Source organism: Aquarana catesbeiana, linkage group LG06 (assembly GCF_042186555.1).
Source record: "Aquarana catesbeiana isolate 2022-GZ linkage group LG06, ASM4218655v1, whole genome shotgun sequence".
NCBI lineage: Eukaryota > Metazoa > Chordata > Amphibia > Anura > Ranidae > Aquarana > Aquarana catesbeiana.
The window spans coordinates 98,199,638-98,225,222 of NC_133329.1; the positions used below are offsets into that span (position 1 = coordinate 98,199,638).

General features: G+C 42.9%; 1 protein-coding gene across 3 annotated transcripts in view; it reads left to right on the forward strand.

The window, feature by feature from the left end:
- GRID2IP (Grid2 interacting protein) overlaps window positions 1-25,585 on the forward strand; it is a 211,705-nt gene that overhangs the window by 106,183 nt on the left and 79,937 nt on the right. For all 3 annotated transcript variants that reach the window (XM_073636502.1, XM_073636501.1, XM_073636500.1), the window contains 4 exons: window positions 14,324-14,575; window positions 15,860-15,945; window positions 18,033-18,102; window positions 21,648-21,742. In XM_073636502.1, coding sequence (XP_073492603.1) covers window positions 14,324-14,575; window positions 15,860-15,945; window positions 18,033-18,102; window positions 21,648-21,742 — 503 coding nt within the window. The remainder of the gene's footprint in view (window positions 1-14,323; window positions 14,576-15,859; window positions 15,946-18,032; window positions 18,103-21,647; window positions 21,743-25,585) is intronic.

A 25,585-nucleotide genomic window follows, 5' to 3' on the forward strand; every position in this document is an offset into this window, starting at 1 on the left:
TAACTTTATTGATTGCTATGGGTAGTCCAGACATTTTCTCCAGGCTATTTCACAGCCTAAGCCTTGGGTGTTTACATAAACTGTAATTGAGTGACTGGACAGATCTATGAGTTTACCCATTACTCACATGCAGTGGCTGCAGCCATTGTGTGGTTTGAACCCATTTTGAGCCTATAAGTTCATTAGGAACAAGTAATCTTACTGTGGAAGGAAGTTCTCTTTGTCTATGATGGAGTGACATTTTTTTTTAAGATACTCTTTATTAAATAATTTTGAAGTTAAGGTACAAAACAAAGCCTATTGGGCATACCCAGGCTTATAAGATAAAACAAAAGACCTAAAAACAAAAACAAAGAACAAAACTATGGCAACCAAAATGTCGGATATGAAAACGGCTCATTGGTATAGGCGTAAACAAGAAAGGGCACCACCTAATCCTCACTACCCTACAGACGCCCTCAACAGGTTAGTAGAAATAAATCAGAGAGGGTGGTGGATCTCGTGGCAGCATCCCCAGAGGGGTTTGTCCCCACAGAGGTGACCCAGATATCCCATGTTTTGTAGAATTTCCCAGGACAGCACCTAGATTAATACGTGAACTTGTACAGCGGTATTGCTGCGTTAACCAGAGCTTTCCAAAAATCAAGAGTAGGTGCCAATGGGGATTTCAGTATAGCCTTGCGGGCGTAAAACAATAGCAACCCTATTAGTGTACTCATCGCTCTGGACATGGCCAGTAGGTGAACCAGACCAAGTATACAGACATCCACCGTCAGTGGTACCAAAATCATAGTTCACTTTTTAATGCACTCGGTAACATCTTTCCAAAAGGATGGGACCATTGGGCATAACCAGGATACATGAATAAACATTGCTGGGTTTTCTGGGCAGCACCAGCATTTAGCTGTAATGTTTGGGTAAATCCGATGCAATTTATGTGGGGTGATATATGCCCTGTCTAGTATTTTGAATTTGATTAATCTGTCATTTGCTGAGACTAGCTGTTGCATAGGATATTCGCAGACATCCTCCCAATCCTCCGAATCCATATCCGGGGCCTCCAAGCGCCAGCTCGCCAGCAGTTTGTCAAGGCCATTGTGAATAGATGAAAGGAGAGATTTGTATATTGTGGCTAGAGGTTTTTCCAAAGTGTCATCTCACAGCATACTCTCCAACCCAGATTCCACAAATGTAAGCGGATGGCCCCGAAATTGCATTTGGAAAGCGTGGCGCAGTTGGAGGTAACAGAATAGATAGGAGTTGGGTAGAGCAAATTGAGCCTTAAGAGATTCAAATGTGTTGAGAATACCATTCTCACAAAGTTGATTAAGGTACTTAATCCCCTTGCTAGTCCAAACCGTGGGGTCTTGAAAACTAAGAAATTCAGGTAACAAGGGATTATACCATAGAGGGTTGTGAGGGGACCACTGATGTGCGGTTCTAGGTTTCAGAAGGCTTCAGGCTTTAATTAGAGACTTTATTGATTGAGTAATGCAAAGTGGCACTGAAGTTCCTTGATGTAGCAAGTTACGAAGCACTTCATAACACCCTAGAAACGCTGCTTCCAGCACCAAAGCAGCATTAGTTTCGTCCCCTGTGGTCCAGTTATGAGAATGCGTACGTAGGGCAGCAACATAGTATGTATGGATACGCCACACCCCCCTGGGTCCAGGGTCTCTTGAGCACCTTTAATAATGGTGAAGTGACATTTCACAATTGAATTGTATGGGAGGCCTGGTCACTATTCTTTCACTTGTGAGCACAACGTCAGGCCTATCTCAAGAGTAGATTTCAGATGTTAATTATTTTTATTAAAATCTCCCCTCCAGTTGGGTCTTTAGCAAGCACATCTACTAGTAGTTACACCTTTTATCTGGCATTGGAATACATTAGAATCCTGCGAACATTCAGTAGGTTAAACCTAGGATAAAGCATTTCTGGCCAGTTCAACTAGGAAAAACACCTGAACTCTGACAATCTTTACCAGGCAAAAGAAGGGAATACAGTACGGGCCATTCTTGGCAACTGCTGCCCTAATCAAAACATCTTATAACTTGTAAATAAAGTTCTTACTGGCATACCTTTTGTGACAGACTCACCCGGGACAGAGGCTGTTGGAGGGGACTGAATCCAAGCCTCTTGCCCACCGATTATGGGCCCTGGCATTTGGGGGAAAGGTACTCTCTGTGAGCTGTATGCCTGGGGACCCTGGGGTTGGTGTTACTTTGGATTCAGCTCCATGTCCCCCCAAGACACAAGACTCTGGGAACCCTTTATATGCCATATTAGAATAGTGACTGATTCATACCGTTGGGACTCCTACTGTTAAATGCTAATGTCATCAATTCCAACTACCTGTCTGTTGTCTGCTATAATGTGTATATTGTAAATAAGTCTAGTGTGGCTCTAAGAGTCTTTTCACCCATTGTTGTTTGTGTTAATTAACTCTGTTACTGTGTGAAGCTCGGTGACCACAAGTCTGGGCAAAAGGTCATGTCTCAGTCACCTAGGCTGTGTAAAGGATTAGATAATTAGCTCATGTTAATTCGGTTAGTTTGAGTCATCCTGCTGTATAAATTTGTGTGAGATTCTTTAATAAAGAGTTAGTCCTGATGTACTCCAAGACTGGTGTTGTCTAGTTCTTGGGGGTTCCTATAGCCAGATCCATTGGACTCGTGTTCCAGAACTTAGGAAGCGGTATACTGACGGAAGCACTCAAGCGGAGTGTGGGACGTTCCGTGACACCTTTGCATGTATACATAAATGCAACCAAGGCAACCCTGCTAAGTGTGGTCCTTCTCAACTGAGAAAGCTTAGCTGGTTGCTCCTCTGTCATCCATACATTTCCAGTGGTTCATGAGTGCTCCCTCACACAAGTCAACTGAACACCTTGGCTCTTTCTCCTGCAACCCCTACTATGGAAGGAACATAATAATATCAAATAGTGTTGACCCAAGAAAAGCTGCCTGACTTCTGTATGAATTAGAAGAAACCTCTACTATGATGCCAATAAGGTTGCCTACCTATTTAGTAGTCCATAGCAATCAGAACTTACCCTTGGCTAAACTGACTTCAGTAAATATGAGTGATTACTGTATTCATCATCATCGCTATTACCCCATATCAGGCTGTAATTAGTGTTAACCGAAACGCAGTTGGTTGCTCGTGAGTATTGTACTTTGCATGTCATCGTAGGTGCTTGTACTCGATGTAGGTATGTATATATCCGTTCCGTCGCATCCAACTTTAGGCGATTTTATGGGTCGACTCTCTGAGCACCATATTTGATATTCTTGAAAGTGTTCATCCGAATAATTTGCTTGGTAATGACTTTTTGTGAGGTAGGTTGCAAGATCTATACCAATCATGACACTCTCATTAAAGAATATGTAAACCTAACATTTTATATTCCTGATATGTGCCTGCTGTACCATGTACTTGTATGAAAAAGTCCCGTGTTTTCTTTGTATTGCTTCCTTTGTGTGAAATCCCTGGTGTTCCTGCCAGTCCCTCTGCTTAAAAACTGAGTACATTAGGCAGGAAAGCACAGCATGGTCCATTTTCTAGCTGTGCTGAAAACTCAGCCTGCTATCCTTGAGTGACCGGACTTGTGGTCAACCCCGCTCTCTGCACAGCCATTCACTGGGAAAATCAGTGTGCTGCTGTTTCTCTTCCCCCAGCTCTTATGCAGCTGAGAACAGAGGGTATGTGACCACTTATTTAAAAAGGGGAAAAAAAAGGTATTTATACATTTTTCTTTTATATCTATACACAAATGTTTTGCCTTTCATTTCTATTTTAAACTGAATGGGTTGTTCTTCAAGGTGAGGGTTCACGTATACTTTAAAAGACATGTTGCATTATGTATGTACAGCAGCATATCTCAAGGTATGCTGCTGTACATATGTAATGCAACATGTCTCCCAGTAAGTGTTTGATAAGAGCTGTTGAATGCTGCTTCTTCTCTGCGACTCCATGTGAGTGAGACTTAACCCTGGCAGAATGAAAGGTTAATATCTTTTAAGCAGCAAATGATTAAAACAGTGTATAAACCTGTTTCCTGTTTTGTTTGGTAAAGGCGATTTTAAAGGCTGCATTAAAAAAAAAAAAAAAAGGCAACCCGTCAAAAGAAAATCACAAGACACTTTGAGCTTTGTACTCTGTCTGAACCCTGAGAGATGAATTTCCATCCTTTGATCTGAAAATACCAAGGTGGCAGACATAGGCAGCTGCAGAGAAAGCCGGGGCTGACTGATGGTGTGTGCATGCTGGCAAGCTGACTTTTATCTTGCTGCTGGGATAATTATACGATGAGCCTCGCTATGCCAAATCCTCTGAGGCTTGCTTCGGCTCCTTGTGGAAATGTCAGCACTGTTGGGAGGAGAGGAAAAAGGAAGGAATGAGGGAAAAATTAAACGTTTGGGAGAGAAAGGGTGGATGTGAAACAGCGGATCAAATCGGTTGTCACGCTGCGACACCGTGAAATAAGATGTGAGAGTTTGGTCCTTCTGTAGAAAAGTGTCTGGAAGAAAAATGGGCAGTGTTTATTTTATTGTTAAAACTGAATCCCAGCTAAACCAAGAATTGAAATACAAATAAGGGATCTGCTTTACCTCCCAAAGGATTTGTATTTCTCTCCATTCATTCCAGACAGCGCAGCCACTTTGATGACCTGGCTTCTTTTCTATTGCAATTTAAGCAATGCAGCCTGGTCACTGCCTTGCCTCCAGCTTTTGATTGGACAGTAAAGGAGGAGCAGGGAACTGATGAGCTCAAACCAGGCCCAGGATGGCCATAGGGCACACCGGGAATTTGCCCGGTGGGCCGGGGGCCACCTGAGCCGCATGTCCTAATAAAAGATGGCTAATGCAGGGGTCCCCAACCCAGAGGCCATGGACCAGTACCAGTCTGTGGCCTGTTGATGACACAGTGGGAGGTGGGCAGCGGTCCGGACAGTGCTAGCACCTCCTGCTATGCAGCCATGCCTGTGTCTCCTCTACTGGCCCCTGGAGATCTCCAGCTCCTCTCACCCAATGCTCTGCTGATAGGATAATGTTGTTGGGGGGCGGGAGGAGCTGGAGATCTGCACAGAGAGTTGGAGTCTTTTCATAATAATTTAGTAATTACCTGCTTGTAAATATGATCCAAATCTGCAGCTTGCCCTGCCAATGATTTTATCCTATCAGCAGAGCAGGGGGTGGGAGGAGCTTGAGAGTTGCACAGAGAGCGGGAGTCGTTTCACATTAACAAGGAGGTAATCACCCGCTTGTTAATATGATCCAGATATGCAGTTCCTCCCTGCCCTGCTAATAGGATGACATCGTCTGTGGGGTGGGAGACTCTGGAGAGGACGCACAGGCTGAATCCTGCCTCTGCCCTGACGAAGGTAGGACTGTGCAGGGGGGGGGGGCAGAGAGTAAATGGGGGTACTGTGATTAGAGAGAAAAGGGGGGGCATGATTGCAAGGGGCATTGTGATGGGGGGCTGTGATTGCTAGGTGCTTTGTAATGTAAAGGGGCACTGTGATATAAAGGGGACTGCACTGTAAAGGGGCACTCTAATCATTACAATGCAGTGCCCTATATATCACAGTGCCCCTTTACATTACAATGCAGAGGAGCGACTCCGTGTATATCCCGTCACCAACACAACCCCCCCCCCCCAAGAAAAACAGAAATGGAAGACACGCACATCTAGTGCATTACCAAAGATAATTTAATAATAAAAATGTTTTATATAAAAGTGGGTACTCACAAAATGCAACTGACAAAAGGCCATAAAAACAATGCATGTACATGCACAGAACATGGCGTACAGCTAACGCGTTTCAGAGGTGCACCCCCTTCCTCAGAGCTAGGCTAGCTCTGAGGAAGGGGGTGCACCCCCGAAACGCGTAAGCTGTACCCCGTGTTCTGTGCATGTCAATGCATTGTTTTTATGGCCTTATGTCAGTTGCATTTTGTGAGTACCCACTTTTATATAAAACATTTTTATTATTAAATTATCTTTGGTAATGCACTAGAGTTGCGCGCCTTCCATTTCTGTTTTTCTTGAAGTTCCTTTCGGATTACCCCATCTGAGGAAGGCAGCATCCACCCAGTTTTGGATACCATATATACTTTTCACACCACCATGTTATCTGACATCTGTTGCTCCACACCTTGGAAAACCTATTAGCACTGGAAGTGACTGTGTTTTTTTAAACCCCCCACCCCCCCCCACCCTCGGGCTGCTCAGTCTAAAATACCCAGGCCAATTTTTTGTCCTAGTTCGGGCCTGGCTCAAACAACTGTTCTCTCCTTCTGTTCTGCATTCTTCTTGTTAGTATGGTTGCCTTCCATGTGCCTGATTGGACCCTAGAACTTCCAATCTGTGTTACGATGCAGTACACCATCAACCAGCTGCAGTGAATAAAAATGAATGAAACACCACTTTTTACACTTTAATAATGTATGGTATAATTCAGTATTTATGACTCATCTGCACTGATTTCTTTGCAGCGCACACCAGCAGACACAGTATAATGCAGTCAGTGGTGTGAGTCGCTGGCGTGAACGAGCCCTTATGGTAAAAATTGCCCATACATGACTTGATGATTGCAAGCAGTACTCCAGATTCAAGCATGGATTGCTAAAGCTGAGTCACTCTCAAGTCAGAACAAACTACAGTACACAAGTGCATGTTATTGCTTACTAGCTATTCAGCAATAGTTTCCTTTCCCCCATAGAAAAAAATAATGATCCCTTTCATAAATGTACTCGAAATTCTGGATGAACCCTCTGCACACTGCTATATACCCTTTCTAGCAAATTTTGCAATAAAAAAACAGGGATTTTTAGTTCACACATAGTGCAACACATGTTTAAGCTGGCCAACTGGGTCAAAGTAATCCCTCTATGGCCAGTCCCTTAAAGTGGTTGTAAAGTCTTGTTTTTTTTCCTATAAAAATAATAAAAATATTATACTTTCCTGCTCTGTGGCAGTGGATTTGCACAGAGCAGCCCGGATCCTCCTCTTCTCGAGTTCCTCTTCTGTGATCCTGGCCCCTCCCTCCTGTTCAGTGCCCCCACAGCAAGCAGCGTGCTATGGGGGCACCTGAGCTGAGTCACAGCTCCCTGTGTCCATTCAGACACGAAGCCCCGACCCGGCCCCATCCCCTCTCTCCCCTGATTGGCTAGCTGACTTTGATTGACAGCAGTGGGAGCCAATGGCGCTGCTGCTGTGTCTCAGCCAATCAGGAAGTAGAATCTCGAACGGCTGAGACACTTGTGGACATCGCTGGACAGAGAGGGATCTCAGGTAAGTGTTAGAGGGGCTGAGGGGGGCTGCTACACGCGGAAGGTTTTTCTATCTTAATGCATTGAATGCATTAAGATAAAGAACCTTCTGTCTTTACAACCCCTTTAACTGCTCTGCGAAATGCAAATGCTACTGTGGACACAATGCCAACATGGGGCAAACAGACACAAATTGAAGGAGATCCACTAGGTTCTGGTCTGGCCACTGTTCTGCAATGCAACAGAAATAAGATATACCTGTGCTCAAATCCCAACAGCTTGTACATGTATATAGCATCAGGTGGTAACATGTGGACACACTCCTTTAGCAACTGATGGGTTACAGTGCCTTGAAAAAGTATTGATACCCCTTGAAATTTTTCACATTTTGTCATGTTACAGCCAAAAACGTAAATGTATTTTATTGGGATTTTATGTGATAGACCAACACAAAGTGGCACATAATTGTGAAGTAGAAGGAAAATGATAAATGGTTTTCCAAATTTTTTACAAATAAATATGTGAAAAGTGTGGGGTGCATTTGTATTCAGCCCCCCTGAGTCAATACTTTGTAGAACCACCTTTCGCTGCAATTATAGCTACAAGTCTTTTAGAGGATGTCTCTACCAGCTTTGTACATCTAGAGAGTGACATTTTTGACCATTCCTCTTTGCAAAATAGCTCAAGCTCTGTCAGATTGAATGGAGGGTGTCTGTGAACAGCAATTTTAAAGTTTTGCCACAGATTCTCAATTTAGGTCTGGACTTTGACTGGGCCATTCTAACACATGAATATGCTTTGATCAAAACCATTCCATTGTAGCTCTGGCTGTTGTTTTTTTTTTTAACAGAAAAGTTTTTATTTATCTCCGTCGGAGAAAAATTTCAGTACAAAATAGTTACAAATATATAAAAAAAGGGAAGGAAAAGAGCAAGTGAATAATACATATCAATAAAAAAAGTAAGACATCACAGCTGACACAGCTGACACATTGTTTATATGCTTTTTTCATTGCATATCATCAATAATACAGTCTCTGTAGAGAAGGAGGCACATCTCAATATCAATTCTAGCGAATAACCCTATTTCATGTCAACCATGTTGGTGACAGAAGGACTAAGGGGGTTCCCTGGGGGGGGGGGGTATAGAAGAAAAACCTGTATAGGGTTTGTCTACTTGGTTACTCTAAGATACCATGACAGAACCTCGTAACATCTGCAGAGTTTTACCTAGTAGCCCAGGCACCCCATATCTTCTCAAATTTTTTGGGGCATTTTCGACTCATATATGTAAGCTTGTAGAGTGGAAGGGTATTATCAATGAGAGTTTTCCATTGTCCCACTGTTGGGGGGTCGGGCTGCTTCCATTTGATTAGGATGGCCTTTCTCGCATAAAATGAGGCGTAGAAGATTAATAGCCTCTTGTGGGTGTTCGTGGTGAGGGTATCACAGATACCCAACAGGAGGACACAGGGATCAAGTGCAATTGTTAGGTTCCCAATCAAGTTGATATATTGCACCACCTCCCTCCAGAATTGTTGGATGAGGGAGCATGACCACACCACATGGAAAAATGTACCTGTCTCGGTATTGCATTTTGGGCATCTGTCAGAGTGGGTAGGATATATTTTAGCAAGCCTTTGGGGTGTATAGTATGCCTGGTGAAGGAATTTTAACTGGATGTACCTGTCGCTAGCGGATATCATCAGAGGAATATATTGTTGAATGTCTTCTTCCCAGTCATCATCTGTCAGGGAGGGGACATCCATCTTCCATTTATTAAAGAGCCTAGTCCCTGGCCATCAGTCCCAGAGGACATCCGGAGGTACAGGGAGGAGAGGATACGGTCCGCACTAGTAGAAATGAGGAAACGCTCCACCATATGTGACTGGAGTTGAATATTAGTAGGAAATTGGGCTTGAATTGCGTGTTGCAGCTGTAAATAGCGAAAAAACATTTTTGTGGGGAGTTGGAAGGTATGTCGCAGTTCGTCGTATGAAAGAAGTTTACCCTCTGGCATGATATGTTGTAGAATTTTGATATCATATCTAGCCCAGACTGCTGGATCTGGGATCAGTAGAAGATGTGGTAGTTTAGGATTCCCCCAAAGTGGCGTGTAGGGGGAGAAAGTTTGTGGTGGATTGAGTTTGGCCGTCAACTGTTCCCAAAGCTTGGTCGTTGTGCGCATGCGGACAGTCATTGCATCCTGTGCCCTTGGACCCCTGAATACCCGGTTACTCAGTGCTGAGTACGACCCCAGGATGGCTGACTCCAGATTAACCGACGGGTTATGCCGTGACTGGGTGAACCACCAACGTACCCTTACCAGCACTGCTGCCCAATAATACTGTTTGAAGCACGGCAATGCCAACCCACCTGCAGACAGTAAAATTGGTTTTAGCCACCCTGGGGGTCTGACCAGCCCAGATGAAGATATTGATCACCCGGTCTAATTTCTGGAAAAAGGAGTTGGGAATGGGTACTGGGGTGTTTCTGAAAACATATAAAAATTTGGGGAGGAATATCATTTTGAGGAGGTTCGTCCTACCCAATGGCGTCAAGGGGAGGGACTTCCAGGCCAGGCATCTCCGTGTTAGTTGTTGTAAGATGGGGTATACATTATCTGTCAGATAACAAGAGAGATCTTTTTGTATTTCAATACCCAAGTACCTAAATTTAGTGACCATTTGTAAGGGTATGTGGGGAGGAGGGAGGAGGGGTGGCCGGGATATTGGGAAAAGTACAGATTTGTTCCAATTGATGCGTACTCCGGAAAAGGATCCAAAGGGGTCAATAATCCGCAAGATCTCCTCGAGGGAGTGTGAAGCATCGGGGAGATAGGGGAGGGCGTCGTCCGCATATAGGGAAATTTGTTCCCTCAGTGGGCCCACCTCGATCCCACCTGCAGCCGCAGACGACCTAATGAGGATGGCCAGGGGTTCAATGGCCAGGGCGAACAGGCCCGGGGATAATGGACAGCCCTGCCTAGTGCCCCTGTGTAGCCTGAAGGGGGACGAGAGGGAGCCATTGATTCTGACTCTAGCAGTGGGATTGGCATACATTAGCTTTATCCATGAGATAAATTTGGGCCCAATGTTAAACTTTTCTAGTACGTGCCAAAGGAACTCCCATTTGACCGAATCGAATGCCTTTTCGGCATCTAGGGAGGCCACCACCCCAGAGGAATCAGTGGCCACCGCGTGAGATATATTCGTGTATAACTGACGCAAGTTGATGTCGGTACCCTTGCCTGGCCCGTTTGGTCTCCATGAAGCAGGGAGAGGATAACCGAGTTAGGACGATTCGCTAAAATTTTTGTGATTATCTTGGCGTCAACATTTAGGAGCGAAATAGGCCGATATGACTCGCAGAGCTCGGGATCCTTTCGTAGTTTAGGAATTATGACAATTACCGCCTCTGACATAGATGGGGGAGGCACTGGTCTTCCAGCATAGATAATAGGAGTTTGTGAAACTGCGGAGCCAGGGACTCACTATTAATTTTATAGAATTCGGCCGGTAGTCCGTCTGGTCCTGGGGTTTTTGCAGGTTGCAGTGATGAGATTGCCAACTGCTCTTCTTTAAGGGTAATTGGTGCATCTAGTTTGTTTTTGGCCGCTACCGATAGAACAGGGAAGTCTATTTGATCTAAGAAGTTCCGCAGGGAGTCCAGTGTGTAGTCTGTCTTGGACGTGTATAAGAGTTCATAATATTGTGCAAATCTAGCATTAATCAAGGCAGGATCAGCCTGCAGTTTCCCAGGTCGTCTTTGATGAGAGCAGAAGCTTGCGAGTCGCAGTAGCTCGCAGCATCGATATCTCACTGTGAAGTGTTTGAAGTGTTGCATAGGTCCCTGCATCTCCGGTAGTCACATAGCTGGATTCTAAACTCTGGGCCCGTCCCTCTGCCTCCTCAAATGCAAGCTTATTGGTTTTCCTAACTCTATTAATAACCATGCGATATTGTCCACGCCTATAGGCCTTGTAGGCATCCCATACCATTGGTGGGGGGGGCCGTCTCTCTGTTATGTACCCAGTATGTATTCATCTCTCCCGCGACCTCAGGGGTGACACGCTCATCAGTTATCCAGTAACCCGAGAGTCGCCAGAGGCCAGTGCCCGCCGGCGAGTCCGTGTTAAGCTGTAGAAGAAGAGGGGCGTGATCAGAAATGCCACGTGGCAGGATCTTAACCTCTTGGACGTGGGAGAGAATGGAACCACTGGCATAAAATAGGTCTATTCTCGAAAATGAGGCGTATGTGGCCGAATGGCAGGTATATTGCCTTTCCCTAGGGTAACGCCACCTCCACACATCACTGAGGCCATTTTCCTCCGCCCAGCCCATGTCACTGCCAAGCTTATCCATGTTCGGGTCAGGGGGCATATTAAAATCACCTGCCAGTAATATGGCCACTGCTGGGTATTGAGCCAGTATAAGGGTCAGTTTGTGAAGAATCGCCATAGAGGCCGGGGGCGGGACATACAAACCAACAACTACCATTTCAATCCTGTCGCACATAGCATGTATAACAACATATTTCCCTCAGGATCCAAATGGACATCTAACAGAGTAAAGGGCAATGATTTGTGGATCAGGACACTGACTCCCCTGGAGTAGGTGGAATAGGTGGAGTGGTAATAGGAGCCCACCTAGGGTTTCTTTAGAGCCAGCATCCTGCTCCCCGTTAAATGTGTCTCCTGCAATATGCAAATATGGGGGTTATATTTTTTGTTGTAAGTGAAAACCAAGGAACGTTTTATCTTAGAGTTTAGGCCCCGTACATTCCAAGACAGGACATTCAGGGGGGTCATTCTGCCATTATGGAGCATGTGCAACAGGATTGGTCTGGCTGTAATGTTAGGGTCATTGTCCCGCTGGAAGGTGAACCTCCGCCCCAGTCTAAAGACTTTTGCAGACTCTAATGCCCCGTACACACAATAGGATTTTCCGATGGAAAATGTTCTATGGGAGCTTGTCTGAAATTCCGACCATGTGTAGGCTCCATCGGACATTTTTCATCGGAATTTCCAACACATAAAATTTGAGATCTGGATCTCAAATTTTCCAATAACAAAATCCATCATAAATTCCAATCATGTGTACACAATTCCGAAGCACAAAGTTCCACGCATGCTCGGAATCAAGCAGAAGAGCCAAACTGGCTATTGAACTTTATTTTTCTCGGCTCGTCATACGTGTTGTACGTCACTGTGCTCTTGACGTTCGGAATTATCGACAATATTTGTGTGACCGTGTGTATGTAAGACAAGTTTGAGCCAACATACGTTGGAAAAAAAAACATGGATTTTGTTGTCGGAAAATCCTATCGTGTGTACAGGGCATAACAGGTTTTCTTCTAAGATTGCCCTGTATTTGGCTTCAATCATCTTCCTATCAACTCTGACCACCTTCCCTGTCCCTTCTGAAGAAAAGCATCCCCACAACATGATGCTGCCACCACCATGCTTCAGGGTGGGGATGGTGAGGTTCAGTGAGGTGCAGTGTTAGTTTTCTGATTAATGTTCTCCTTGCACGGCCTGTCAGTTTAGGTGGACGGCCATGTCTTGGTAGGTTTCCGGTTGTGCCGTACTCTTTCCATTTTTTATAACCTAACCCTGCTTTAAACTTCTCCACAACTTTATCTGTGACCTGTCTGGTGTGTTCCTTGGCCTTCAAGATGCTTTACAGAACAGCTGTATTTTTACTGAGATTAAATTACGCACAGGTGGACTCTATTTACTAATTGGGTGACTTCTGAAGGCAATTGGTTCCACTAGATTTAAGTTAGGGGTATCAGAATTTAGGTGACTGAATACAAATGCACACCACACTTTTCAGATATTTTTTTGTAAAAAATGTTAAAAACCATTTATTATTGTCCTTCCATTTCACAATTTTGTGCCACTTTGTGTTGGTATATCACATAAAATCCCAATAAAATACATTTACATTTTTGGTTGTAACATGACAAAATGAGGAAAATTTCAAGGGGTATGAATACTTTTTCAAGGCATTGTATATACATGTACAAGCTATTGGGACCTGAGCACAGGTATATCTTATTTCTTTCCCTTTCACGAGAGGGCACATCTGAACCACACGCTGGGGAGAAAAGTTTCAATAATACATTGCAATGCATGTAAAAAAGGCATTACAGCGCAACTTAAGAATGCATGCTAACACGTGCACCTTATAATGTACGATCTATGGTTTGAATAAACCCTTAATCATTCATGTAATTTTTTGGAAATCTCAGCATTTGAGGTTTTTGTCTTGCTTCTATCTTGCTTGCAGATGTTAACCAATTACTTGCAGGGGAATTATCCACAATTCAGTGTTAGGGGTATTTAGCTGTCACATGTTTTGGATTATTTACAAGGCTGTATGGTCTTTCAAATCCCTGATAGATTTTAATGGGTAGCATTACAATATCAGTAGAAAAAGATTACTGGAAACCTTTTCATTGGGGGGGGAGTAATGACAACTAACACTGTTCCCTATGTTTATACCCCAATAAATCATACGATTGTAACTGGCTTACGGTGGTCCCAGAGTCAGGGTCATGTGCTAGGGCACCTTGGCTGCCATGGGAGGCTGATAGCTGCCCAGGTCCCTTCAAATTTAGGCTATAAACTACTATTTGCAGGCTTAAATAGCCTGTCAGACAACACTTTATACTCCCTTTCCTCCTGCAAACATATATGTAGATTTGTTGCACCCACACCTGTTACTGGCCCAACCAGGAGTCCACCACGTCTACATTTACTCCAACTACTAAACCTCAGCATGCTGGGGATAGGGATAGGACAGATTTCCTGTATGTATGTTTACTTAATGATCATTTTTTGAGAAGTTATTTATTATGTTTTTATTTGTTCTTTATATCCAATTAAATCTTTCAGTGGCAGCTCCCACATTTCCATCCAATAGGCTACCCCTCTATAAAGATGACAGGTGACCAATCTGATAGCCCTATTGACACAAATTGACACAAATTTGCCATCCATTGGGCCAGCTCTTATCACTGTGTTTCTTTTTTTTTCATCAGAATCTTTATTCCCAAGAAACATCGGCAGCGTTTTGACCATGTTGTGTCTCAAAGTCTCATCAGCAAGATCTGTCGAACCAGGACTGAGCGCAGCAACCGCCTCCGGAGAAGCCGCAGTGAGGATCATCATGAGAGGCTGTTGGTGTCTACAAGGGCAGCACAAATGCCGAACTGCCAGGACGAGCTGGGCAGGGGACTGAAGAAGAGCACTTCTCTAATAGCTGGCAGTGTGGGCACAGGAAAGCCTCATAGGTACGTAGAGTGAATGAAACGTCTTTTCTGGAGGGGCAAGAGGGACTGGCTAAGGGTGCAGTGAGTGATCTTTGCCTGGAATAGGTAAGAGAGTGCAGCAGTGTTATAATATAGAGACAAATAATAAACCAGGTGAAAAGGAGGAACCAAACTGATTATCTTTCTGTTTTTGCTGTCATGCAAAAGCAACAACGCTACAAGCTAAAACAATTTTAAAGACTATCGCAAACTCAATTTCCAAACCAACTGCAAAGTCACATGAAGGGGTTGTGCTCCCTTGATGGATTCTTCATAATGGAGAATAAATATTCAGGGAATCTAGCTGCAAGAGCGAGAGAGAGATGTTTGTTATGACTATTGTGGATTTGTAGGTGATAATAAGAGTATTAGGATAATAAGAATAAGATTGACAATGCAGATCTCACCACCAGGGTCTGCCATGGATGTAAAAAGCATGTGCTAGCCTGAAAGTGGTCAATGGGTATGGGATTTCCACTCATTTTTGGAAGATTCCACTTTTGTTCCTGTTTTGTCACTAGAACAGGAAGTGGGAGATAATCTACCAGGCTGACATAAGTTGTAAATGCTCTCCTTTCTGGACAAAACAAGAAAAAAAGGTTTTGGCAGAGACTTTAAAGAATAACTATAGTTTTCATTCCTTTGGAGCTAAATTTGCTACAGACCTCAAATCACTTGGTGACTTCATCCAAGGGTTGAAGCCTACTCCGACTATGCCGAAACAAGTGACTCAATACCGCTTTAACATACTTTATGCATGTTTTTTACCTAAAAGCCTCCCTTATGTAGCATCCAAAAGCCCTGAGACTGCTGCTGGGTGTTGATTTCATGGATGTAATGTCAGCAGCCCCAGCAGACTCAGAGCTGTCACTTTAATGACTCTGTAGTATTCCCCTTCACTCTTTCCCTCAGAAGCTGCATAAAAGGTTAAGTAGGGAAGTGAGGGAAGAGTAGAAGGAGCTGAGCAAGTACAGATAGTACATAGACATCCTCAGAAGAGGAAAGAGCTATGACGATTAAGGAAGACGGAGCTGGTGCTAAGGAATTAACTCTTCCCGGAGTAGTCAAATATGCTACAAAGTTTAAAAGCACATTGCAAGTGAATAAAAAAATAATTTATGGAAAGAAAACACACTGCAAGTAAATATTTAATATACTTGATTCTTCTGTGCTTTTACCTGCATTTTATTTAAGTTGGTGATGGGGTCTCTATAACAAAGTCCTTCCCTTCTAGCTTCCAATGCTATGTCTATTTTTCTATTCTAGGACGGTGAGGGTGTGTAAAGGAAGCAGCAGCTTTGGATTCACTCTAAGGGGAAATGCCCCTGTGTGGATTGAATCTGTTGTGCAAGGTACGGTATTCCACTGAAGGCTTTGTTATGTTTTAGACTTCCAGCATCTACCAGTGATCACCAAACATGCTGGAAACAGTACTAGTCTGACATTGGCATGGGGCAACTGAATAGCTTTAACCCAGTGGTTGAACTCCTGCTGGGAGCAAGTGGACCTTGTTGGCAGATGTCATGGCAAAGCTTAGCCCACATCCAATATATTACTTTAGTGAGGATCTACGCTAAAACTTACTGTGCCTGTAACCAAATCCCAATCTTCACTTTAACCCTACCCTATAAACTTAACATTTTGTTGAAATATTCACCTCTCCAGCTCTGTCCCTACCTGCATTGATGCATACTAGAGCAAAGATCTACTGTTTCGCCCACACCGGGTTAAAAATATCCGCACTTACTCTCAGAAAAGCCAGAGAATGAAAAACATTTCAAAAGGCACAACACCAAAGCAGGCGTAGTAAAATTTCAAAAAGACATTTTAATCAATAGTATTCCTACTGTCTTACATAAAAGAGAGAAATTACTGCTGTAATAAAGGTAGAGTGTTATATGCAGTATTAAGGCGGCCTTTGCTTTCAGAAAGAAAGTGGAAAAGCACTATATTTGTCACCCTGCTGCTGGTCAATAGGTATGTTCTGTTAAGAACCACCAATCAGCTGTTTCAGCAGCACTCACAAGCAGTTATGAGGCTATAAATGTGTAACCATTCTGCTTGGCTTTTACTTGGGCCTCTTAGCCCACCTTAGGACATCCATTAGTTTCAATGAATGTTGTGTGTGGCCAGTTGAATAGCAAAGGTGGCTGAAGAAAAAGCCAAGTACTCAGTAGTCTCCCACTTGTGATCCTGATGTTGGTGGCATTTTGCCAGCCTCTTAACCAACAAGAGAACAAGAACACTCACCTGCTTTTACTGCACTGCCTCCTCACTGGTAACACCAGCATGTCCCCCATCTCTGCCTCCTCACTGGTGAGTGAGATTCAATTTTTTAAATTCTTTATTTTGGACACGTTTCAGAAAGGTTACAGACATTCCTGTACTATTTCACAATAGGAAAAAAAACAATTGCTGACCATAGAAGTACACCAGTTGTTTAGTAACAATTCCAACATATCACATGGTTTCAAATGTATGTCTTAATTCTCTGGTGTCCAAGAACTATGGATATCCTTTTGTGAACTGATAATGTTGAGAATGGCTACTCTGAGTGAATTATATTCTGCGGCTTTTCAATTAGCGAAGGATCAACCCTGTTTCTCAAACAGGGTTGATCCTTCGCTAATTTCTCAAATCAATTTTAAGGATGGGCAGGGAATTCCTGTACTAGCAGGATTGATGTTTGGACAGGTTCCAGGCCACCTGGGCTACCCTGGAAACTACTTTGCCTAATAGTAGACCCAGCTCTGGTAGACTTGATGGATATTATCATCTTCACAATTACTCATTAGACAATCAATTAAAACTTTTTCTGAAGACAGAACATGTAAAACCTCTACAATCAGCAACCTGGAATTGATCAGTTGGGGTGCAGTTAACACCTATAGTACAGTAATGGTGCATCCTGCTTTCAATATATGCCTATGTGACTGAAGCTCGGGCTAGGTTTCATGCATAAATGAGAAGCAGATGGTAGCACTGGTATACTAAGTACCATAGCCGATGCCTGCCCTTATTTTGGATGTCGGCACTTAGGTGAACTGACCTGACTTATGTTATTCCCCCCAACCACAGCTCTTTACCCCTTGTGTGCAAGCAGAAGAAGAGCTCACTTTTTTTACTAGTGGCCATAAACCGCTAGATTGGCTCTTGTATCCTGCCCAGGCCCTAAATATCAGCCTGCTTTGCATCATGGGTAACAGGATATGCTTGCTATTGGTTTTGACATCAGTTTTGAGACACCTCTAATAATATTGACAGAAGCATTTGATCTGCAGTTGACTTGCTTCTGACCTGCTTTGAGCACATGACTCAGCTAATTGTGAGAAAATGCTCCAGGCAATTATTTTACTTCCCCATAGTCAGCAAAGGGCAGCAGATGAAGAATACAAAGCATACGTCTTATATGTCAGAGAATAATGATTGTCTCTTCCAGGTAGCCCTGCAGATGTGGCCAGTCTCCGACCTGGAGATAGAATCTTGTTCTTGAATGGCTTAGACATGAGGTGAGAAGGATAATGCAGTGTTTGTGACAACTCTCTGGCAGATGATACTGTAAGAAAATAGGGTCTTGTTCTGTGTATATATTGTATCTTAATATAAACCTTTTCCCAGGCTATGCATGTTGAGAATTTACATACTATAGGCAAGCAGTAAAATCACTTTTAAACAAGCCCTTGTTTACCTCTGTAGCTATAGGCAATGTGGAGAAATTAATCTTCAAATTTGACAACAGAGGTGTGACAGACCCAACGAGGACAGGGGTTTTTGGAGGGGACTGCAGGGTACCCTCTTGCCTACTGACCATGGGCCCTGACTTTTGAGGGTGCTCTATTCTTGGGAGGTGTGTGCCTGGGAGGCCCTTGGAGTGGTCTTGCTTCTGATTCAGGACCATGTCCCCCTGAAACACACAGACTATGGGAACCTAGGACCTGGATACAGATTTGGGGTCTTTGTGCCCAAACCAGCAATGCCTGCTTTAGGGCTCTTTCACGCGGTCTTTCCGATCAGGTCCGCCTGTCAGTTTTTCAGACGGACCTGATTGGACACTCCATTCGCCCCTTTGGGGCAGCAGATGTCAGCGGATGTCTCCCTATAGAGGAGAGTGGGACTCTGACAGGTCCGTCTCAGCACGGTGGGTGGAGACGGACCTGTCATCCGCCTGCTCATCGGGGATCAGCGGTTAGATTCCCCACTGAGCAAGTGGAGTCTGTCAAACAGATAAACCCATGTGGTGGTGGTGTAATGGTGTGGGGGATACTTTCTTGGCACACTTTGGGCCCCTTAGTACCAATTGAACATTGTTTAAATTGCACGGCCTACCTGAGTATTGTTGCTGACCATGTCCATCCCTTTACGACTACAGTGTACCCATCTTCTGATGGCTCCTTCCAGCAGGATAATGCACCATGTCACAAAGCTCAAATCATCTCACCACTGGTTTCTTGAACATGACAATGAGGTCACTGTACTCCAATGGCCTCCACAGTCACCAGATCCCAATCCAAAAGAGCTCCTTTGAGATGTGGTGGAATGGGAGATTTGCATCATGGATGTGCAGCTGACAAATCTGCAGCAACTGCGTGATGCTATCATGTCAATATGAACCTAAATCTCTGAGGAATGTTTCCAATACCTTGTTAAATCTATGCCACCAAGAATTAATGCAGTTCTGAAGGCAAAAGTGGGCCCAACACGGTACTAGCAAGGTGTACCTAATAAAGTGGCCCGGTGAATGTATGTAATGCTTGAGAGGACTGCCAGAGACCTAATAAAGGAAATAAGGGCAAGAGAGTGTGGGCATGCTACATTTTTGGCTGGGGATATGCTGCAAAAAACAATATGAAACTGGGAACATGTTACATGAGGCTGGTAGAGATCAATGCTTTTACCCAAATCAACGGCCCCACTATAGACTGATAAGGTCCGAGGGCCGCACATCATTTACTAAAGGCCACATGTGCATAGCTCCCAACCATCCCTGATTTTGGGGGACTGTCTCTGATTTAGAACAAAGTCTCCCTGTCCCACTTTCCTCCTCATTTGTCCCTCATTTTGGTCTGACCCATATATTGTATATAAAATGCACTTTTTATCTTTCAGAAAGTGTTTCCCAGTGCTAAACCTTTCACCCAATTTCTACATTGTTGCATTTCAAAATCCAGTATAAAGGAATAGTAGTGGTAAAAACTATGTGGGTTTAACTAAGCATATTTTTATATAATTCTCTTTTAAGGGCGCGTGGCAGGGGGTGTGTCCTATGCCTACATACTTTTGCTAATAGGTGTCCCTCATTCCCATCTTAAAAAGTTTGGAGATATGAGTTGGGCACCAGGGCGACCAATATGGAGGCACATATCTGCAGCCCTTTAGAGACTGCAGGGACACAGCACTAATTGTCATCTTTGCTGCATATTCAAGACTGGGAGTGTTTGACCACCTATTTGGGCATTAACCCTAAGTACCTACTGTGGGAACACAGTGCCACCCTTTTTTCTTGTGGTTTTGATAAAAGTAGCAACTAATCGCTTATCTCCATCTACTCCCCATATCTGGGGTTGGTCTCGGAGCCCAGGGTTGGGGCTCTCTGACCCATCTGCCTGTCCAAATCAGTTTTCCTGGCTGTGTTGGAGGGGAATATATGTGCCCCTCTTGAATGCACCTGAGATAACCTGTTTTCACACTGATCTCTTTCTAACCATGCACCCTCCTGGACCCTTGAAAAGGCAGACCAGGCGAACCGCATCAGTATGAGTCATCCTTTCCTATTTTGATGTATATTTTCGCAATAATATGATATATACGCTATAAATATATGTATGTACGGTATACACCTACTGAAGGACTTCTATCTTCATGGGTGTCTTGGTTGGACCATAATGTGTGGCGATAATTCATGATTTTTATGGGTTAACATCCCCTATTTTGTCTATTTATACCCTGATCCTAGGGTATTTTTTAGCATTATCTAGTGAATATCAGTTATAGATATCTCCCAACTGTCCCTGATTTGGAGGGACTGTCCCTGATTTGGAGCAATGTCCCTCTGTCCCTCATTCCTCCTCATTTGTCCTTCATTTTGATCTGTTCTATAACGTTGTATATAAAATGCACTTTTTATCTATCAAAAAAGTGCAGCCTCCGAAAAGCGAAAGATCCGACATAAACAAATGCTTTATTTTCGTTTTCGTTGCTACAACAGTTCGATATAGATAGGAGATTTGACATGATGATAGTAACAATCTGTGTCCATCAAACCTGTGGTCGAATGTGCCTAACCTTAACTCTATTATTCCAAGATTATTCTACATAGAGAGAAAAGATTCGACATAGAGAGAAAGATTCGACGTAGAGAGAAAAGATAAATAAAAATAATGGTGATGATGAATGTTATTGGCTGATTGTAACCAAAGAGTAGGAGCAGTAAAATAGCTAGAACTAAGTACACACGTACTTTGGTTTATGGTGTCTGTTGAAAGTTCTAAGAAGATTTGACGGAGCAGGTAAACTATACAGCGTCATACAGTTTAGCTGCTCCATCGAATCTTCTTTGAACATTCGACAGACACCATAAGCCTTCAATGACAGATTCGACCTTAATTTGGATTTTCGGACGAATGCAATTTTTAACGAAAAACGAAATAAATAAAAACGAATTTCGGGAGTAACTAAATAAATTTATTTTTCGGACGAAAACGAAATTCCGAAACGAAATATTTCAGTGTGCACATGTCTAGTGCTAAACCTTTCATCTGATTTCTAAATTGCTGCATTTGTAAATTCCAAAAGCCAACATGAAGGAATAGTAGTGGTAAAAAAAAGCACTTGTGGGCTTAACCAATCTTGTTTTTTTGTACAATTCTCCTTTAAGGGGGCGTGACAAGGGGTATGCCTGCATACTTTTGCTGATAGGTGTCCCTCATTCCCATCTCAAAAAGTTGGGAGGTCTGGTTATATATCATAGCATATCTTTGAAGAGGACTAAAAAAAGGTGAGATTTCCATCGGTCTTAAAAATGTAATTAATTTACCCCCCTCCCTTTTCTCATCAGGAACTGCAGTCATGAGAAGGTGGTGTGCATGTTGCAGGGGAGCGGGGCCATGCCTACCTTAGTGGTGGAAGAGGGGAGCATATCTTACTGCACAGGTGAGGAAAAGCAAAGATTTGGTTGAGTATTTCCTGAATGTAGAGATCAATGTGCTCAGTGCAGGAACCTAATTAGCAATCATCTTTCCCTGTACTGATCGTTTTGAAACCAATGTGAAATCTTGTTTCTAGGCTTCCTTGCACAGCCTTATTAAATAAGCTTGATTAAAAGAGGTTAGCCAGCTTCTCAGAATACCACTGAACGGCAGGGCTGAGCTAATCTAAAATCTGTGTTAAAGCAAATCTAAACCCAAGAACAAAAATACTATGGGGGTTGATTTACTAAAACGTGTGTGCACAGAATCTGGTGCCACTGTGCATAGTAACCAATCAGCGTCTAACTTCAGCTTGTTCAATGAGGCTCTGTTCACACATAGGCGTTTTGAATTGCGGGCGGAATTGTCGCAATTCTTCCCGCAATTTCAAAATGCACTGTTAAAATGTCAGTTCGCACATCAGCGTCTTCTGGTGCCATTCATTTTAATGGCACCTAAAAACGCTGTGCGATTCTGCCATGATTGTCGTGCGTCAAATCGTGCTGCCATCGCGGAAGCGAAATCGTGCGACGCATGTCGCCCACAAGAAGTTCTGGAACTCCTTTTCGCGTGATTTGGTTTGCGCGATTTGTCGTGCGACAATCATAGCAGACTCTCGAAAATCGGAACCGATGAACGAACATTTGTACGAAAATTCTTGACAAAGGTTTTTTTTTGTTTGTTTATCTGCCGTCCTACTCCAGGAGATCACTCCCACCAACCTCTGCAGGTGCACGCTTCTCTAATGCAATCAGTATTCACCGTTCTCACTATCCGTAGATTGTTCGTCTGACAGAGTGTGCAGGAGCTGAGCGATCAGATAATAGCACATGTGGATAGAGCTGTAGTATTGAAAACAGGAGAAGTATGTCCTGGGTTCTGTAAAGCTCATCATACACTATACAATCTGATTGACTCCTATGTAGTGCATGGGTGCTCAACCTGTGGCCCTCCAGCCTTTACGGAACTACAAGTCCCATGAGGCATTGCAATCCACTCACAGTTACAAGCATGACTCCCAGAGCAGAAGCATAAATGGACTTGTAGTTCCACAAGAGCTGACGGGCCATAGTTTTAGCACCTGTGATGTAGTGCAAGGGCCTGCCTGATTGGATACAGAGTGATTGGATAGGTGGTGTTTCTTCCTATTATATAGATTTGGTATATCTAAAGAAGATCGTACAGAGATTGTACAATCAGATTGTATAATGTACAGCCATATTTATACCCTAAAATTAACTAGTTGCGCTTTTGGTGCCATGAATCATTAACGGTACCCCAGACACAGAAGCAATTACACATTTTGCCACGTGAAAAAATGAGTGACAAAAGCAGCATAACGCGCAGTAAAAAAAAACATGCAACCACCAACACGCCAAAATGTCCCATAAACTACTTTGCCACCCACATGTAGCGCAGCCCATGGGAATAACCAGGCTATCCTATGCGTGACTTTACACCAGACTTTGTCTGCACCTCCAGATGTCTGTGTGCATGAGATCTAATTATTTAATCAGAGCCTAGAGTGCCGTAAAGTGCAATAAACCAAAGCAACTAACTAGAATCCAATTAATGGTAATCAGAACAATATAGGATGATTTCTGCTTGGTTGCTCTGGGCATTGCAATTTGCATATATAATTTTGCGCTGTAAAGAATAGTTAACACCAGTTTGGCCCACTGTGGCGCATTAACGCACCTTAATGTGTGCTGCATTAGGACACAACATTCTCTTGAATAGGCTACCCAATGCACCACAAAGGACAAAAAATCCTGCAGCAGAATTTTATTGCAGCACTCCGCAAGGGGCAGCGGGATGCCATCAAGTATGAACGGCACTGCAAAGCACCAATATACATAACATGCATTACTGTGTGTTGCAATCGCAGTGCACTGGTGTGTATGGACTCTGATGCCGCGTACACACACGAGCGGACTTTCCGGCAGAAAAGGTCCAATGGAACGAATCCGTCGGACATTCAAATCGTGTGTGGGCTTCATCGGACCTTTTCTGTCGAAAAATCTGATGGACCTTAGAAATAGAACTTGTTTCAAATCTCTCCGACGGACTCGATTCCTAGAAGTCCGCTCGTGTGTACGCGGCATAAATGTATGCTGTTCTTAAAAGTTAATGTTAATTAAAGGGTCCCAGTGAAGCCTATGTATATGTCCAGAGTATATATATATATATATATATATATATATATATATATATATATATATATATATATGCAAAGTTGTGCTCATAAGTTTACATACCCTGGCAGAATTTATGATTTCTTGGCCATTTTTCAGAGAATATGAATGATAGCACACAAACTTTTCTTTCACTCATGGTTAGTGTTTGGCTGAAGCCATTTATTATCATTCAGCTGTGTTTACTCTTTTTAAATCATAATCACAAAAGAAGCTACCCAAATGACCCTGATCAAAAGTTTACATACCCTGTTGATTTTGGCCTGATAACATGCACACAAGTTGACACAAAGGGGTTTGAATGGCTATTAAAGGTAACCATCCTCTCCTTTGATCTGTTTGCTTGTAATTAGTGTGTGTGTATAAAAGATTAATGCGTTTCTGGACTCCTGACAGACCCTTACATCTTTTATCCAGTGCTGCATGGACGTTTCTGGATTCTGGGAGTCATGGGGAAAGCATGGGGAAAGCAAAAGAATTGTCAAAATATCTGCGGAAAAAGGTAGTTGAACTGTATAAAATAGGAAGGGGATATAAAAAGATATCCAAGGAATTGAGAATGCCAATCAGCAGTGTTGAAACTCTAATCAAGAAGTGGAAAATGAGGGGTTCTGTTGAAACCAAACCATGGTCAGGTAGACCAACTAAAATTTCAGCCTCAACTGCCAGGAAAATTGTTTGGGATACAAAGAAAAAATAGTTCAACTACCTTTTCCCGCAGATATTTTGACAGTTCTTTTGCATTCCCCATGACTCAGAATCCAGAAACGTCCGTGCAGCACTGGATGAAAGATGCAAGGGTCTGTCAGGAGTCCAGAAACGCATTGACCTTTTATACACACACACACACTGATTACAAGCAAACAGATCACAGGTGAGGATGGTTACATTTAATAGCCATTCAAACCCCTTTGTGTCAACTTGTGTGCATGTTATCAGGCCAAAATCACCAGGGTATGTAAACTTTTGATCAGGGTCATTTGGGTAGTTTCTGTTGTGATTATGATTTAAAAAGAGCAAACACCGTTGATTGATAATAAATGGCTTCAGCCTAACACTAACCATGAGTGAAAGAAAAGTTTTTGTGTTATTATTCATATTCTCTGAAAAAGGGCCAAGAAATCATAAATTCTGCCAAGGTAAACTTATGAGCACAACTGTATGTGTGTATATATATATATATATATATATATATATATATATATATATATATATATATATATATACACATATATATCACAGTGATCACATGGTACAGACAGGGCCAATCACGGCCCATCTGTGACATGTGATTAGCTGTGGCCAATCACAGCTAATCACAATAGTAAACACTCAATTGAATACTTTGCATTCAGAAAAAAATGTTTTGCTTATAGCTGTAAAAATTCACAGTTCTAAGCAATCATAGTATGTAAAAAAAATCCCGATCACCTCCCCAGAGTAGTACAGTGTCACTGTGTAAAAAAAAAAAGAAAAAAATGTAATAAAAAAAAACATTTATTTTCATTTTTTTTTCTTTTTTACATACTGTCACCAGTCAGTGTCGCTGATCACCGCCACACCAGTTATATGATGATGCTGTACTGCACTGATGACAGTATGCAAAACATTTT